The sequence below is a fragment of the Indicator indicator genome, chromosome 7 (genome assembly GCF_027791375.1).
Source record: "Indicator indicator isolate 239-I01 chromosome 7, UM_Iind_1.1, whole genome shotgun sequence".
In the NCBI taxonomy this organism is placed as follows: Eukaryota; Metazoa; Chordata; class Aves; order Piciformes; family Indicatoridae; genus Indicator; species Indicator indicator.
The window spans coordinates 32351480-32370385 of NC_072016.1; the positions used below are offsets into that span (position 1 = coordinate 32351480).

General features: G+C 40.0%; 1 protein-coding gene across 1 annotated transcript in view; it reads right to left on the reverse strand.

Annotated features, from left to right (window-relative positions):
- Positions 1-18906, reverse strand: part of ADAM12 (ADAM metallopeptidase domain 12) — a 197607-nt gene that overhangs the window by 176704 nt on the left and 1997 nt on the right. The window contains exons 2-3 of the mRNA XM_054382719.1: positions 18506-18599; positions 17703-17836 (exon numbers count right to left, since the gene is read on the reverse strand). Of these exons, the coding sequence (XP_054238694.1) occupies positions 17703-17836; positions 18506-18599 (228 nt within the window). The remainder of the gene's footprint in view (positions 1-17702; positions 17837-18505; positions 18600-18906) is intronic.

An 18906-nucleotide genomic window follows, 5' to 3' on the forward strand; every position in this document is an offset into this window, starting at 1 on the left:
CAACCATTCCCTGCACTCCTTCCCGTATTCTACCCAAGTGACCTCTCTTTCTCTTTTAGTGCTTGATCTCCTTCCCAGTAAGAACAGAATCACAGAATTCTACCATGGTACAGATTGGATGGAACCTCTAGGGATCATCTAATCCAAGCCACCAGCTATAGCAGCATCATCCAAAGCAGGTTGCCCAGGACCACGATATCCAGGTGGGTTTGGAATCTCTCCAGAGGAGACTCCACAACCTCTCTGGGTAGCCTGCTCCACAGGTCTGGCGCTCTCACGGGAAAGAGGTTTTTCCTCCTGTTCAGATGGAACTTTCTGGGTTTCAGTTTGTGCTCACTGCCCCTTGTCCTGCTGCTGGGCACCACTGAAAAGAGTCTGGCCCCATACTTCAACTATTGCTGAGCACTGAGAAGATTCCCTCTCAGGCTGCTCTTGTCTAGGCTAAACAGCCCCAGATTTCTCAGCCTTTCATTATCACATTAATACTTCAGTCCCCTCAGCATCTCACTAGAGTCCACTGGACAGTAGTTAATTCCCTGTTTCTCTTGAACTGGGGAGCTCAGAACTGAAAAGAATACTCCAGATATGGTCTAGAGCAGAGGAGGTGGAAAAACGTTCCTCTCCCTTATGGCCACACTCTTCTTTATGTACCCCAAGAGACTACTTGCTTTATTTGCCATAAGAGCACACTGATGGCTCAAAATTATTCAGTAAGAAATTAGAATGCCATAGGTACAATCTCCAGGCCTGCAGTCTCCTGGAAGATTCCATGGTCTCATCCATAACCTCCCACCTACACTCATGAGTACTCCAACCACTAGATTATTAATGAACAGGTTTGCACCTCTCTATAGCTCTTGAAGCATCCAACATTTTTTTTTTTAAGCATAGAAGAAGTCCAACCTTTCATTGAGGTATGAACACAAACTACTGAATTACCACTCCTTTATAGCCCAGTAAAAATAAAAAGAAGCCTTAATGCTGTCCTGTGTTGCACATTTAAATGAATTTCAACTGCACCAGTGCATGAATCTTTGCCTGTTAGAACATGACATATTTCACCACACTTCTGGCTTTTGTACTCCTGAGTCACATAAGTCATAGCAGAATGTGAAGAGGAAGGATTCTGGAGAGGTTCATTAGTGTCTCTATAAATAGCTAATGCTTGCCAGATATGGATACCACTGTTTTGTATCACAAAGTGTCAGTGAACACAGTATGTTTAGACCAGGACTTTGAAGCACAGGAGCAAGCCAGATTCTTCTGGCAGGTTAAAAGTATATATAGTCCTTCTGGAAGTTTTTATCCAGGCTCATCAACATACAAATAGAGAAAAGCACTGCAGGGGTTCCTCCTACTGAGGTGATTTCCTGAGGTGATGAGGGAAGAATCCTTTTAGAGCCGTATCACAAAGCTTAAAAGTCTTGCTCCTCAGAAGATTGAAGAGTTTCAGAGATGAACTCTGATGGACAACTCAAAGTGTACAGTAAAATAACATCTAAGGACTGAATAAACTGGTAACACTTAGAGAAAGAATTAGGAAAAGCATAGATGCCCCATGTGTACTCATCCCCTGTGGGACTCTCGAGCTACTGGCTCTGAACTTCCTTAGCTGAGAGATGCTGCATTATTCCCTCAGAAAACAGTTATTTGCTTTTCTACATAAACTGTGTTTTTAAAGAAACCCAGATTTCATGACACATTTGATAAAGAAGGAATATCACCCTCTCTCCCCCAAACAACTACATCAAATTTTAGTTTTCAAGATAAGAACACCTCATACATATAATTTTGCCTTAGGCTAAATACACAGGACGAGTTATTTCCTCTCCATACATCAAGGCTGTGATGGTGACATTGCATCAACAGACAAGATACAACTCCCTAAAATTGAAGAAGCAAGTTTGCACGGTGTGAGAGATGCAGAGAAATGATTTTGTGGGGTAGGTAAAGGAGCAATAAATTGCTATTTGACTTGATTTTATGCTGAATAAATTTCTCACTAGCTCAAGGTAGACTGTCAGGTGCCAGACAGCAACAGGAAAAAAAACCAAACCAAAACAATAAAACAACAGATCATGAAAATAATTTCACTATTGCTCTGGAGAAACTCTTAAAACTCACTGCTGACAGGAAAATATACACATAGAAATTGTAAATATAAGATAAAAACACAAATATAGAATATAAACATGTAAAATGGCAAAGTGACTGCTGAAAAAAAAAGCAACAAAGCACACTGCAGTGTCTGCAAATCAATTGGAATGCTTGTGATAGGTAAAGTAAGAATTCACATTCAGCTTCTGTAATATACCTTAGAGAGACACAGCTTTGAGTTTTATCAGGTATAGAATGACTTGTCTTACACTGAGAAGGTGAAGATTTTCCTGAAAAAAACAAACCAATGTTGCCCTTGAGGACTTCAAGCAGAGACTGGACTCTTCATGCAGAGCTTTCACACAGGAGTGTGCCCAGGGCTCAAGAAGGCCAATAGCATCCTGACCTGTATCAGCAATAACATGACCAGCAAGATCAGGGAAATTATTGTCCCCCTGTATTCAACACTGGTGAGGCTATACCTTGAGTACTGTGTTCAGTTCTGGGCCTCTCACTACAAGAAGGAAATTGAGCTGCCAGAGGGTGTCCAGAGAAGGGTGAAGGGTCTTGAGAACAGGTCTTACGAAAGAGCAGCTGAGGGAAATGGGTACAGTCAGATATTGGTTGCACTTGATCTTAAAGGTCATTTCCAACCAAAATGATTCTGGGATCCTATGATCTAAATTGTTTAGCAATAAAAGCTGGGAAGAAATTTTTGGTATTTCTTTTGATATTTCTAATTTCTGGGAATAATATTATTTGATGTTTCTATATTTGATTACCAATATATTTAATCTCCCTTTTTTTAGCTGGCCAAAAATATTACAATTAAAGGCCCCACATGACACTTATTTCACATGAATCAGCCAAAATGTCTGTAGCAGCTGGTCCTGCTGTAATATTTAAACTCTTTAATAATGACACAGGTAACACTGACACTTTCAGTGTCTTAATACTGCTTTTATTTCTTTTCCAATATGATTTTTTTCACTTCTTGGAACTAAAATTAGCACAACTCTATCTACATATATGAAGCTCATGACATTGGCAAGTGTATTACAAGGACACACTGATAAGCTCTCTGTTTCTAAATGCAATTCCTTCCTAATATGTCCTAGCAAAGTACAAACACTGATAGGAATTTCACCCAATGGTGCATATCTTCCCTCTCAAATACTTGATTTTATGATTTGATTTCAACACTCAATCTTGCTACAACCTTACTGAGAATTTTTTTTGCTTCACATCTTATTGCAAAAAAAAAAAAAAAATCATGATTGAAGAGCTGAATCCTGAGACAAGGTTGAGAACAGATTATCTGTATGTATAGATAGCAATATCTATACAGACATTGATATACTGATATTAATCTAATATTGATATACCTACTATGCCAATAGAGATACAGATAGAAGTACTAGGAAATTCAGCAGTATGGTGGGGATGCCTCAGGAATCTCTTAAAGAACTGTTTCAAATCTGTCTTTTATTTTTCATCTCAAACACACCATTTTGGAGAAACTCTAAATACTAATTCTGTGAAGGTTGAAATTACAGTTGACTTCAATTCTATACATAGACATTTATTTTTAAATTAGAATCATATATTGATAGAATGGTTCAGGTTGGAAGGGACCTTAAAGATCATCTAGTGCCATTTTGTTAATAAAAAATGCACAGAGGTGTGTTAAATCTAATTAATTCAATTTTTAAAATAATCTGATGATGGCTGATTAAATTGCCTGTTTGAGAGCAGCAAAAATGCATACATGAAAGAAAAATATACCATACACTAAAATATTCTCCAAATGTTCCTTATAATCAAGCATAAAGTTAAACTCCCTCAAAGAAAGGTGATCATGTTAATCTTGGATTGATTTACGTGTCTCATCATACACTATAAAAACTCAATTAACATTCTTCTGAGTACTTACAAGCTGCTCTTAAATTGCCTCCAAGATTCCAACAGTGAAAATCCATGTACAGAGCACTGCAAACACTCCTCCTCTTTAATTCTTTGAGAACCAAAATCTTGAAAATATTTCTTCCCTTGTTCTGACAACATGTGATTTATCCACATGCCAGACATTCCTCTTTACCCCAGAACATCAAATCCTTGCTCCCTAAAAACTGTGCAGCAAGAGTACAAATACAAACAACACTTTTAATCTGAAAAGGCCATCACCAATATCAAACTGCTGTCTTATGGCTTACATTAAATTTTATTCTTATTTTATAGATGGAAAGGGCAAGACAACAAAAGGGGAGATGTTTGACTGTACAAAGCAAACAACTTAGGTTTCGCTCTAAACAAAACCCAACTCTTTCCGTATCTATCTTTTAGATTTGCCCCCTTTGACTCTCAGTGTTCTCAGGCTCTCCCTAGGGCAATGGTTTCCTTTCCTCATTCCCTCCTATGGGGATCCTAGGAAAAATCCACTTTGGGATGGAAGACTCCCACAGATCACAGTTTAATCTCTATTACACTTTTTTTTTTTTTTCATCCTTTATAATCACTGTACCATGGCAGGAAGCAATTCTGCACTAAACTTATATTTTTAGTTTTTAAAAAGGGGTCAAGCTTTTTCCAACCAGAAATGCTGAAGTAAGAAATGCAAACTCAAAGTATGCCACTTCACAATTTCACTGTAATATCCATGCTTCAATGTATCTCGATATCTACTTCACTAAAAACCATCTCTTGGTAATAAACAGTTAAAATCCACTTTACCCTCTGACTATAACAGAAATACCTTTGCAAGCTAATGACTGTAACAGGCTGGTCTGTTCCTGAATAAACATTCTAGGGATTTCCTGAGGTGTTGTTCTGTTTTGTCTTTTCTTTTCTTTTTTTTCCCCCCTCATCTTTTCAATTGAGGGAAAAGAATTTGGAGGGCACAGCTTAGATGATATTTCAGTAAGAAACACATGTATGCTGTCCTGCTGTATACTTTTTTAAACTGAAAAAAAAAATACATTCACACAGCTTCTGGTTATCCATTTTATAGAAAAAAAATTTAAATCTTTAAAGCTTATCCAACTCATCTCCTTTTGCCAGCTTTCCTTGCCAACTCTTTCTTAGTAATGCCAGTAAATGCCAAAAAAGTCTGGTTTAAACAATGTTTCTGTCTGTGGAAACCAAGAGAAAGACAGTTTCTGTTGGAGGTACTCAATTTAGGGATCCCACTTTTTTCTTCTGCTGCTGGAAATGTACCCTGACCATGTCAGCGTAGGCAGAAGGGAGTGTGCAATGTTCAAACAGTAATATGCTAGAAGTTGCTTTGAGGACAAAATTGCACAGTTCTTCTTATTGGCTTTCCCCACAACTGATTCATTTCCAGAAATTCTCTTCTCCTTTGAAAAAGGCAGATTCAGTATCTGCCAAGGAAACGGTCCATTTTGGGGCAGGGATACTATGGCTGTTCAGATTAACACATCTAAGAGCTTTTGTCTCATCGACACTTGCCAGGAGTTGAAGCAGACCTCCCTTCAGCAGCATTTCTTTTTCAGTACAAGATGTACTGCATGTGAAAACATCTATGGAAAGATGATGGAATGGGGGAAACTAAAGTAAATAATGTCATCCAAGAGACACCACTGGAGGACTTCATCCAAGATTGCTGCCCAGGGGAGCCTGCCATCTCCAACACTCACACAAATTAAGTGTGCTGGAAAAGTGCATCAACCAGTGTGCAAAAGTTAGGCATCTCAATGAAGATCTAGGCAGCAGCTTTGGCTGAAAACATTTCCTCCTGTGTCTGTTTAAGTGGCCTCAGGTAACAAACACAGTTCGCCTGAACAGTAAAATTATCTGTAGGCTTCACTTCAAACATACAATGTACAATGCTGTCACCTCAGATGGAGGAACACAACTTCAGACAGTGACAACTGGTTGGGAAGAGTTTGGCAGATTCACCAAAAAAGACCATTTTTGTGAAAGACAGCTGCAGTCTTCCTCAAAGGATGTGGTCAGTGGAGAGAGAAGCAGCAAATAAGGAGATAAACCCTGCCAAGAAACCACCCAGTAGCTGCTGGTGGAGGGAGATGGCCAGAGAGGAAGGGTGAACAAATTCATTTTTCAGGAGCAGAATAAATTTGACCCCAAGGCAGGAGACACAGTAAGGATAAGGAATGAGGGCAGGACCTAAGAGCACTTCATTTCCTGAGAGTGATTCAAACTTCAGAGGAAACAACATATTAGCATCCTGGGACTTGGGGCAGAGGATGAAAAGGCAATGAGAAAATCAGAGCTGGAGATCTAAATGGAGGTTAAAGTATTGCAGTTTGCTGAGGAGCAAGGAGAGGCAACAAGACATCCCCTTGGATCCCATGGCCCCATCAAAGCAACCCTGTGTGTCTAACTGCTATGTCGGGATGAGCAAACACATACTTCAGTATAGCACGTATCACCAGCAGATGTATCCTTACAGTGACCAGAAAGACCACAACATCCTTGGAGACAGGGATGAGATCAAATCCAGTAAAATGCCTGCAGACTCTGGCAGCACCTCCACCACACACACCCATCAAACAAGTGGAAATGCACGGCACAAATTATCACCAAAGGCATTCCATCTCCAATCTCACCAATCTTCATCACCCCACCCAGACTACAATGCCATAAATTGCAATCATTTTGTTTAATAAGCTTTGAATGCTCAGACTTAAAAATCATGTCCTTGAGGAAAGACAGTGTGCAAAAGGGACACACAATTTCCTCAAGATAGAAATTGAACACAATCTATATGCCATGATATCAGAATGATAGAGATAATTTTTACCTCAAAGCAGAATTTTTTTTGGCTGTCATTTTATTTCTAAAAAAAAAGCCACACTTTGAAATCCTATTATTGCATTTAAAAAGGCTTATTATATCAATCCTAATTATTTTTTCTTATCAAGCTTTAAACTTCATAGAACCTCTATGATTTCTCATTATTATTCTGAGAAATGAGAAATATTCATAATAGAAGAGGGAAATCAAGTGGGGTTTGAGTAAATCATATGTTGAAAAATGGGAGGTTTAAGCTGGGCATTAGGAAAAACGTCTTCCCCAAAAGGGTTGTCAAGCCCTGAAACAGGCTGCCCAGGGCAATGGTAGAATCCCCATCCTTGGAGGGATGTAAAAGCCATGTAAATGTGGTGCTGAGGGACATGGTTTAGAAGTGGACTTAGCTGGTTTAATGGCTGGATTCAATGATCTTAAAGGTCTTTTCCAACCAAACTGATCCTATGAAATAGAATTAGAATTCAACAGCAAAGGCATTAGGCTTGTTAACAGTAGGACTGAATGGTTCAACCAGCTACATTTACCTCTTTATCCCTAAAATATACACTGAGTACAACCCAATTTCCTATGGCTTGCTGAGATAAGGGTCTTATTCACAGCATATGTCAGCAGCTCTTAGCTTTCATGATATTCCCCAATTCAGAGAACTTTAGTCCTTGGAAAAGCCCCAAGTTCTGCTGTTACCTCCAAGCCATCAAACGACTCCTTGCAGGAGGAAAATATTCCCTATACCAAGAATGTATGGTGTGAGGGGGAGCCTGCTGTAGAAACTGTGTTATGTTCAGTTTGAATCAAGGGAAACAGAATGAAAATGAATAGCAAGGGAGATTCTCCTTTTGCCCGTAAAAGAAAAAAAAAAATAATGATCACATGTCCAGAGCTGGAAAGCAAAGTATTATTTTAATCCAACACTGAAATTCATACCTTACGCTCGCAAGATCTTTTGCAAGAGACATGAAATAGCCAAGAATCAGCTAAATTAATTCAATATGAAAATGCCTCAGTACAAGTGCTTTACAAACCCACTGTAATGCTGCATAGTTGCAAGAATTTAGTTTTAGATTTTCATACCACCTTAAAGGGTTGCTAGCATCAGCTGCACCATTAAGACCAAAATATTTTTTTCTCTTTTTATTAGGGAAAGTATGATCTGTTTGTTTGGGTTTTTATTAAATACCAGTCTGAAAACTCATGGTAAAGAACATTGCTTCAGCCTCATCACCTTACAGAGGAACATATGAATGAATTCCTCAAGCTCACATCTGAGACACTACCTCATAGCTAGTGGATCACAGGCAGCAAAGGCAACAAAGCACTTCTGCAGCATCCCATCATATACAATTGCTGGCAGAGGGAGAATGGATGGTATGGGGAGACAGAGCTTGCCCAAGATTATTAGAACACTGGTGATCTTTACCGGCCAAGTATGACAAAATTCCTCCCAGCAGCTCAGCGTGATACAAACTCATGAAAGGGACTCTCACCCTATTGATGGCTCCAAGATGCTCAGGGGGAGTTTTTGTGTGTCTGGTGGATGGTTAAGATAAAACTCCAATACTTACTGTCTGTTGAAAGAGGAATCTCTCTCCACACTATCTGCTATTGATACTGCTCATAAACTATGGCATATAATGTGACAAACTTCACACACTGCATCACTTAAGCTACAAATGAGATGGACCCTTTTCTGGGCTCAATCCCAATTGCTTAACACTTCCCAGTATGATAAGTGTTTCAGGCAGGAAATGAATCCTACTATATCTAGTCAAAACTAGGGCACTGATTCAGTGCAGACAGAGAAAAGAATTTCCCCTACTCAATCACCAATGTAAAGTTTTTATTGGTGGTCCCAGCTCCAGGAATTTCTCAAGCCTATAGCTGCTATGGAAGATCCAGCAAACCCCTAAAACCAGGAGACACAGAATCCCAGCATGGTGGGGGTTGGAAGGGACCTCTGGAGATCATCTAGTCCAACCCCCCTGCTAAAGCAGGGTCACCCACAGCAGGATGCCCAGGATCACAATGTCCGTGTGGGTTTGGAAACTTTTCTGAGAAGGAGACTCCACAACCTCTCTGGGCAGCCTGCTCCAGGACTCCAGCACCCTCACGCCAAACAAGTTTTTCCTCCTGTTCAGATGGAACCTCCTGGGCTCCAGTTTGTTCTATCACTAGGCATCACTGAAAAAGAATACAGCTTCAATCACAAACACCTACTGACAACTCTAAAAGATATCATTAATGAAATTATCAGGTTGATTAATTGGTTGGTTAATCATGGGCATGGGGCTGGCTGTGGAGAAGGAAACATATTTTCCTCCATGAAGGTCTCCTCTTGCACAAGATTAGGTGAGAGGGATGGCTTTAAGCTGCTTTTACTCACCCAGGGAAGCAGCCCAGCCCTACTAGCATGGTCACAGAAATTCAAGTATGTAGCATAGGAGATGACACACTCCCTTTCCTAATAGCTTCCATGCAAAAATTACACTATTTCTCAATGAAACAAATGCAGAAGAGTTATTATATAATAGAGCACATTTGAACTAATTAGTCCTCAGAGTGGCCCTGGAAGGCAGAGGTATAGCTATAATAAAAAGGAAAAGAAATATCAGATTATTTACTAAGCTGTTAAATTAATGACTACCAGGTTACTCATGAAAGGCTGAAGGAACAGAATTGCTTGGAGAATTTTATCAAAGATCAGTGCAGCTCCTCACACCGCTGAGGCTGCCTGTGCCAAGCCACATTCCCAGCTGATGACGCTGCCTGAGCAGTATGTACAGCTCTGCCTCTTCCATTTGATTCTCATGAGTCAGAAAACCATGGAGAGGACTATAAATTCTGTTTATGCCTCCCTCTCTCTCTCTCAAGATATGTAAAACCATTATGTAAAAGAGCTATGAAAGCTGTCCTCTCAGTTTTCAAAGGCTTGTTTAAGCAGCACTGTATGAGTCCCCTTAATACAATTGTCTGGAAGTCTAAACTTTGGTAATTATTTCAAATGAAAAAGAGCAGCAGGAGGCTCTGTTGAAGGGAATATAAACAATTATCACTTGCACGAAAGCTATGCCAGTTACGAAATAAACTCAAATGAGTTTGTTCTCAAAAACACTGAGCACTAAATTAATTATGAGATATGGCAGTCATCTCAGCTGTGTTCCATGAATCAAACCCTCTTTTAGAGTCATGTAAGAACATGAAGAGGTGCAGCGAAGAGGAGAAATATGAACTGGCAAAGAGATCTTTTTAAACTGGGGTCTTTCTAATGGTTGCACTGATAACTTCATAGACTCATGGAATGGTTTGGGTTGGAAGCAACCTTAAAGATCATCTAGTTCCAACCCTGCTGCCATGGGCTGGGACACCTCACACTAGACCAGGTTGCTCAAAGCCTCATCCACCCACCTGGCCTTGAACAATTTTAGGCATGGTGCATACACCCCTCTCACAGTGAAGAATTTCTTCCTAACATCTCATCTGTATCTCCTCTCTCTCAGTTTGGAGCCATTACCCCTCATTGTATCACTACACTCCCTGATACAGTCCCATCTATCCTGTAGGCCCCTTTTAAGTACTAGAAGACCACTATAAGGTTTCATATTACAACTGGTGTGCACACCATAACTTCAGATGACCGTGTGGACTGTGACAGACTCTGTCCATTCTATCAGTTTGCAAGATAAGTGCAGTAAAGCAAAAGCATAAAGATAGGATCATAAAATCATAAAATGTTTCAGGTCGGAAGGGACCTTTAAAGATCATCTGGTCCAACCCCCTACAGTGGGCAGGGACATCTGCAACTAGATCAGGTTGCTTAGAGCCCCAAAAAATCTGACCTTGAAGGTTTCCAGGGATGGGCAATCTACCACCTCTCTGGGCAGCCTGAGCCATGTGTGAGAGAATTCAAATGGGTAAGGCTCATCTCTGGTAGTTTCAAATTTACTCTTAAATGTCTAGCACGATTTTTGTGATTTTTTTTAGCTGATTTAATTATAGTTTTTGTACTTTCCCATGATCTTTTGGCTTCAATGGCAAAAATGCCTATTTTAGTAGGTGTTGAATTAGGGCCTTATAGTGAAGGCATGAAAAAAAAGTGCAACAAGTTGAAAAGAATCATTGTAATATCTCATACATTTGATATATCTGGAGAACCATAAAGATAACCATCTTCTGTCAGAGCACATGATACTTTCACAGCTAATGTAGAGTTGCACATTGAGATTCAAATAATCATTGTCCATAATGAGAGTCAGATAATCAAGATTCTGATTCTTGTTTATGGACGCAATCCATAACACAATACTCCCTGAATGAGGCAGGCAGAAATGCAAAAGCTGCTTCTTTGCAAGCTCAATGAGGTGCAATGCATGCTAAGCAGTAAGAAATGGTAATCTTCTGCCACTTTACATGTAGAATCTTTGAGCTGTGACAAGCGTACCCTTAAAAACCAGAAGAAATACGGTCTGTGTGTATATTTATAGCTGGCCTTCATCTTTATCTTTGCATTTCATTGCTAGAGTTTGCAATCAAAAGCATAACATAACACAACACCAAAAAAGAAAAAAAAAGTGTTACTATAAGAAAAGGAACTCATCTTTCCTTTCTTAAGTCTTCTCATCTTTCCCTTCTCCTTTATTGAAAACACTTCTTTAAGATTTCAATTTGCAAACTTGATTTATAGCAGCCCAGCAAAAGAAAGAATATTGATATCCTCCAGCTCAGAATGTAGCCTTGAAAGCTGAAAACTTGATGAAACAGGTTTAATGTTCTCTGAATCCATCTTCCCCTTCTCTAAGGGGAAACAAATTTCTTACTTATTTGGATTTTAAAATCATAGCTGCTCTTTATCAGAGAACCTTCTGCAGGTCTTTCCTTCTTCTCTGCCCACCCTAGACATTTTTCTTTGCCCTCTCCTCTAACCCCAACAGCAACACATCCAACTCTCCTGGTGTGTTAAAAAACATTCAGCATCTGCCACTGAATTAGAGGTTTTCACCCTCTGCAAGATGGGGGAGAAGTTGCTTTTCCTTTTTTATACATTGATTTTGGTGTCAGGACATTAAAAGAGTCATGTGAAAGTCACTGCGATTCAAGTGGAGTAAGAGTCTAATTGTGTGCATTGTGTGCATCTACTTTACCAGAGTTAATGATTTTTAATAATCATAGAATGGTTTTGGCTGGAAAGGACCTTTCAAGGTCATCTAGTCTAACACCCCTGCAATCAGCAGGGACATCTGCAACTAGAGCAGATTGCTCAGAGCCCTGTTCAACCTGACCTGAAAGGGTTCCAGGGATGGGGCACCTACCACCCCTCTGGGCAATCTGTGCCAGTGTCTTACCAGCCTCAGTGTGAAAAATTTCTTCCTTAAATCTCCCTCTTTTAATTCAAAATCATCACCCCTTGTCCTGTCACAACAGGCCCCTTCAAGTATTAAAAGGCCACAATAAGGACTTCCTGGAGCCTTCTCTTTTCCTAACTCTCTCAGCGTGTCCTCACAGCAGAGGGATTCCAGCCCTCACATCATGCTTGTGGCCTCTTCTGGGCCTTCTCCAACAGGTCTATGCTTTTTGTGTGCTGAGAAAGCCAGAGCAAAATTTTGCACAGCAGAATTTGTCCTCTAAACATCACCCAAATGTAATGTCGCAAACCAAATTCTCTGCATCTGTTGAAAGCAACTTGGACTGGCAACTTCCAAATTCAAAGCAACACAAAACATTTCAAGGGTTTCCAGCTTTTCATGTGGTGCTTCAAAAAACATGCTCAGCTCCATGCTGCCTGGCTACAGGTCCTCCAAGACCTGCCCAGACTCAGCTACATTCAAGTTTATCTTAATGAATGGCAATCACAACCTGACTGGTTGTGACTATTGGAACTGTCCAATATTGCACTCAGATGGATACATAACTACAAAAGTAAGTGTATAAGCATCCAAAAGTGCAAAGCATCACCCAGTAAGGAGAGTTGTACCTAATTTGTTCATATGCTTTTAGGAACCTATGAGAATTAAGTCTTTCAAAGCACTTGATCAGCCTCAACATTGTATTTCCCAGAATCACAGAATGATGGGGGTTGAAGGAGACATCTGGAAACCATCTAGTGCAACTCCTCTGCCAAAGCAGGGTCACCCACACCAGCCCAGGAGGGTTTGGAATCTCTCTGGGGAAGGAGAGCACCCTCACAGCAAAGAATTTCTCATTCATCTTCATACAAAACCTTCTGGGTTCCAGTTTGTGCCCATTGCCCCTTGTCCTATCACTGACCACCACTGAAAAGAGCCTGGCCCCATCCTGATGACCCTGATGGCACTCAGCCCTTATCTATTTATCAGTATTAAGAAGATCACCTCTCAGGCTGCTCTTCTCCAGGCTGAACAGCCTTTCCTGCTGACAGAGACGTTCCAGACCCCTCAACATCTTCGTGGCCCTCTGGTGGACTCTCTCCAGTACTTCCCTGTATCTCTTGAAGTGGGAGGCCCAGAATTGGACCCAGTACTCCAGATGTGGCCTCACTAGAGCAGAGTATAGAGGGAAGAGTATCTGCCTAGACCTTGTGGTCATACTCTTCTTAATGCACTCCAGAATACTTGCAGGCATCAGTAATGGCACAGCCAAGGCTAGAAACAAACTCCACACCTGAGTGACAGCTGCCACAACCCAAGGACTCTATGTGTACTTGCATCATTGTATATGCACAAAACGCTTCCAATCGTCCCCAGACTGAATGCATTTTAATATCTGGACTAAACCCTGGATACAAAGCCAAGTTCATTAGTAAGTGTGTCACTCAGGGCAATTCTATGCTGGGATCTCCCCAGCATTACAGCTATTTCACGTCTGCCCTGGAGGGTCTCCGGCAGACAGCATTTCCCCACAGTTACAACCTTTTAAGTCTAGAAATGGAGCCAAGGAACCCTTAATGCCCATGTGAAACTCTTCCTGCCTAGATCTTCCCTCTCCAAGAGATGACATGTGCTTCAGGCTCTGGTATAACACAACCAATACTAACTGACCTCCAGCTCCTGTGATGCAGGGATCTGGCACAAGTTAACCAGTGTGCATCCCTAACAGGGTGTGAGGATAAAAGCTGAAGCCAAACAGATGGTCTTCTAAAAATCTTCCCTAAAGTGTTCTGTGTGCTAAAACATCACTTACCCAAGTCTCATCAAACTTGGCTTGATTTGCAAGTCTCAAGCCAAGTTTGAAGAAAAATATTCAGCTGGAAGCGTGCAGGGAAAAGAGTCTTTCCTGCACTCGAATAACAAGAATTAAACAATTTTGTTCAAACCTTAGAAAAAATTAAGAAAAAGAAAACTCAATTCCCCTGGGTTTGGGCCAAACACTGGGGGGGGGGGGGGGGGGGGGGGGGGGAAATCAACACAGTGCAAAGTGATGAACAAATGGAAAAGAGAAGTAGAAGGAGAACTGGAGCTAGAATGTATAATGACCTCTCAACACATTCAATAATGCACACAAAACTTCAGCTAAGGCGGAAATCACATCTGCACTGAATATGGGCAGCTATTGTTTGAAAGCACAGAGCAGTGTTGCACAACAATTCAGGGTTCTGAGTTTGCTGTCACACCCCCACAAATCCAGTTACTCATCAGTAGTCCTGACTACCAACAACTGGGTACTCAAAATAGTAGCCGCTAATTTTAGTGGCGTGTTCAGGATTAGCAACTGGATATGATATCCGGTTCATAATGGAATGCAACTGGGCACTGTTAAAATATTCCAACCGAAAATGGTCTAAATTGCCTGGATTTAACAGATGATGTCAGGAGAAATATTAACAGCCACTAACTACCATCATACAGTTGCAAATCCATGCACATACTTCCTCAGTAACAGGTTTAGTGGGCATAGTGGTGTTGGGTTGATAGTTAGACTTGATGTTTTAGAAGCCTTATCCACCCTTAATGATTCTATGAGTCTAGTCTCTTAAGTATATATATTTCAAAAGTGCTTCACTATATTAAGTGTTTGCATGAGAACATTAATCTTCTTAAACAAGAAGGAAGCAACAGTATTTCTCAAATAACACCACCGCAATGAGATCCTGATCCTGGTCTCTTATAACTTCAACTTGGATGAGTAGGGCAGGGAGAAAAAATCCCCAATCTGCCCAGTAAATGAGAAGTTCTCTCCAGAAACAAACAAAAGAACCAAAAAACAAACACAAAGCCAAAACACACCACAACAAACAAAACAAAAAAAAAAATCAACAAAACCCCACAACTACATTTATGCTTAGGCAAAGCCAAATTCTTTAGCTATTGTTTGATTACATGTTCTGATTTTAAAATAGGATTTTTCCTGCCATTAATTTGAACTGTCATTCTTAGGAAGTACCTAAATCATTGGATGTCCTTGAAAATGTACAGCCAAACTGTGTTAAAGTAAAACCAGGTTACAGCTAAGCAACTTAAATGTAATTTTACTTGTTCTGGTGAGCAGGTCTGTGTGTCTGTGTGATTAGTCAGTGCGACTAGTTTCAGCTTTCTTGCTCCTGCTCTGCATAATATGCTTCATAGATGGTCCTCAACGAGAACATCATTAGCTTAATAAAAATTCCTGACAGATTCTGAATGAGACATTCCAACAGTGGCTCCTGGGGTAAATAAAAAGAGAGTTTTATCTTCAAGATGGGAAAGAAAAAGTGCACTGTGCTAAACGACTAGTGTGGTGTCTTGGGGACTAATTGTTAAGCAGGAGTATTTACGATCAAAGGATCGAAAAAAACGGGGCTATCGTTGTGAGGCAATTATCTATGTACAAATAACTTTAATAGCTTGACATTTTTATAACCACTGCATTATTTATTTTACTATATATTCTATTGCAATACCGTTCCCCTGGTTGGAAGTACAGGGTACTTCACCCTTTACTGCATATAAAATTAAAATAAAATGGAGGAATGCTTTGAAGCCAGTTGAAGAACAATAGGTCCCATTTAATCCTCAACTACAACAGTATTTAACTTTTGTGCTTTTCATCAATATTTATGTGACAAGCTATTCATTACTCTTCTCCTCCACCCGTTTAATGCTGTTGTTCTTCCCACAGCCTGGTCTGCACTTTTGTGTGTTTAATTTATAACAGTCTCCATGGAAAAGAAGCATTCAAAAAAAGGAAAAAAAAAAGTGCTGATATAGCACGTGGATCTTTCTACCAAGCTACAAATCTTTTTTAATGTTCATCTCAAACTGAAAGCAATTCTGGGAAACAAATTAATGATATAAATCACATTATCATTACTCACATAAAGAAAGATATTCTGTTGTAACTCTTTCAGAAAGCTACAGCGAGTAGCTAGAAGAATTCTATATGGAGGATGCCTGCTTCTAATTAAATGATCTAAAAATAGAGTTGCACATACATCTAGGACCAAGCCATCTGTGTTATCTCTCCTAGATAAGACATTATACTCCCACTATGATACACTTTTCAGCACCGCAGATACTCCAGACTAGGACTGGCCCTTCTTTCCCATTTAGGAAAAGCAAAAAAAGAAAAAGGAATGAAAATATTAACACACAATGTATTTTGAAAGTCACGTCCTTTGTTTTGAAATCTCTTTTTACTCTTACTTTTGTCTGTCAGTAGAGTGATTTAAAACCATGTCCCACAAGCAGTGGCAATAATCAGGCAGGATTTCTCCATGAAATACTTCCCCATTGCAGCAGAGAAAACTTTCTGCTGTTTGCATTGATGTTTGTGCTGTTTGCATTGTCTGTGTGTGATGGGGTTTGCTTTTATTTCTGCCTGTTTTTCCTTCTGGTGTTTTGTTGCCTGGTTTTTGTTTTTATTTTCTTCCTTAAAAAAACCCAAACTTTAAAAATTTAGGTTTTTTGCTTCTCATTTTGACACTTTAAAGAACAGCATTAAAAGTAAGCTAGAACAAAACTGACCTGAGTTAAAAGAGCTGGGTAAGAGACTCCCATGACATCTTTGGTGATAATGAACAACAACAATCTGTCTTTGTACTTCAAGCAGGAGACCAAGAAGACAGAAAACAGCCCTAAAACCAGCTTCCCATATTATCAACTAATGTCTGACGGGGAAAATCAGAAGAAAGCTTATCAGGGTCTGTCAAGAAGGTGAAACAATTCCTGGTTAGTCAAAGTCAGTGACAGATTATCTCCTCATTACCCAAAGGGAATGCAGAATGTGGAGACCTTCAATGGGACAGCATTTATGGGCCATCTCCCATAGAATCATAGAACAGTTTGTGTTGTAAGGGACCTTTGAAGTTCATCTAGTCTAATTCCCTGCAGCAAGCAGGGACAGCTTCAACTAGATCAGGTTGCTCAGAGCCCATGTTGAGTTCCATGTAATGCTTCAGGCTGCGGTCAATGAAGCAACATTATTTACAGTTCCTTGAAGTTCTTGCTGTAAGGCTATATTTAATCAATGAAATATATTTACTGTATTTGACCCTCCCTCAGTTTTGTGGATGATTTGTTGTTGTACAAAACAATCTCAAGCAATGGATGTTAACCACTTTAAAAAAACTATTTCACATTAAGCTTCCATTTGTGCCACTGGAGAGAAGAATGTCATGTTACATTAAAAGGCATTAATTTCAACCAAAAACCTTATGCATTTTCTTAAATTAGGTAACAATTTCATCCAGCAGACTCTACAAAAATACAGAACATACTCTTATAACCAGTAAATACATTTATTTTCCCCTAAAGCCTTCCGATTGTTAGAATCACAGAATCGTTTCAGCTGGAAAAGACCTTTAAGATTATCGAGCCCAACCATTATCCAACTTCACACCTTAGAATAAAATAACAAGCAAAATACAGACTAACCTTTGAGTAACTGCCATTTACTGGTCTCCACTTCCCTCCATTCAAGAGGAAAGGAATTGTTATCTCATAATCTTTTGGCTGGTCCTTTGGCATCTGCTGTCTGGAAGACTCCAATTTGCTGTCCACATTCTCACCTAGGGACAAGGAGAAGCACTTCATGTGAGTAGAGAACAGTATCTGACAATAGAAACCTTGTTATTTAAGGGACCTGGCAGCATATTTCAAAAGGAAATAATTCAGGAAAAGGATTCAACATTAAAACATTGTCAGGCCATATTGCCAGTGTCAAAACCTACACAAATTTCTGAGAGAGCTGGAGTTGTGGGACAGGAGCGGTGACACCGATTTGATGAGCTTCAGCAGCAGTAGAAGACAAAGACTGCAAATAAGGAATAGAGATACCAGGCTGCAAAGTTAAGCAGCTGGGCTGCAAGACAACTAAAATATTTGCAGAGGCATTGGTGTTCCATTAATAATCACACTGGAGTTTGGATTTATTTTCCTGCTGAAGATGATAGGAAAGGGGAATGCAGTTGTTGGCTGTATTATCAGTGTCAGTACTAAGAGGGTAAGCAAGCTGCAGGGATTTAAAAGAGATAAGATTTTATCAGAACTTTTTTCCATAGTTAAGGTAAGAAATTAGCCTTGAACACTCCATTCCCCAAACCCTCTTCTTCCCAATCCTCTTCCCAGATATAATTCCACAAGATTAGATTCAAAGCAGGATGGTAGAAGCAGGGGACAGTGCCCAGGGTATGTAATGGTATGTAATTGGAGCCCTACACACCTCCTGGTAGACCAACCCATCAGCAGCACAAGGCTCCCTGAGGGTAGAAAGTAAGCCCAGATTTTCTCTTTATGTCCATCCCATTTCTTCTGGTCCTCATGCTTTGTAAGCTGGAGTCACAACATAGAGGGAACAACCTAGTCCAGGGTTCTTGAGAGCTCCAGGTTTTTTGTTCACACAGCAGATTTACCACCTTTAAACCTTGGAATTTTATTATCCCCCAAACACTTCATAATGCACCATCTAAACATGGTAAATGTATGGCTGTACTCCATTTTAGCTCCTTTGAACTGTGTGCAACAAAAGGCCAAATATTTACTGAGTAGCATCAGCATTTCTATATGGACATGCAAGAAGGCCACATAACATCAAGGATGCACATTCTCATTAGTGAGGAAAAAAATAGTCTGGAAGAGA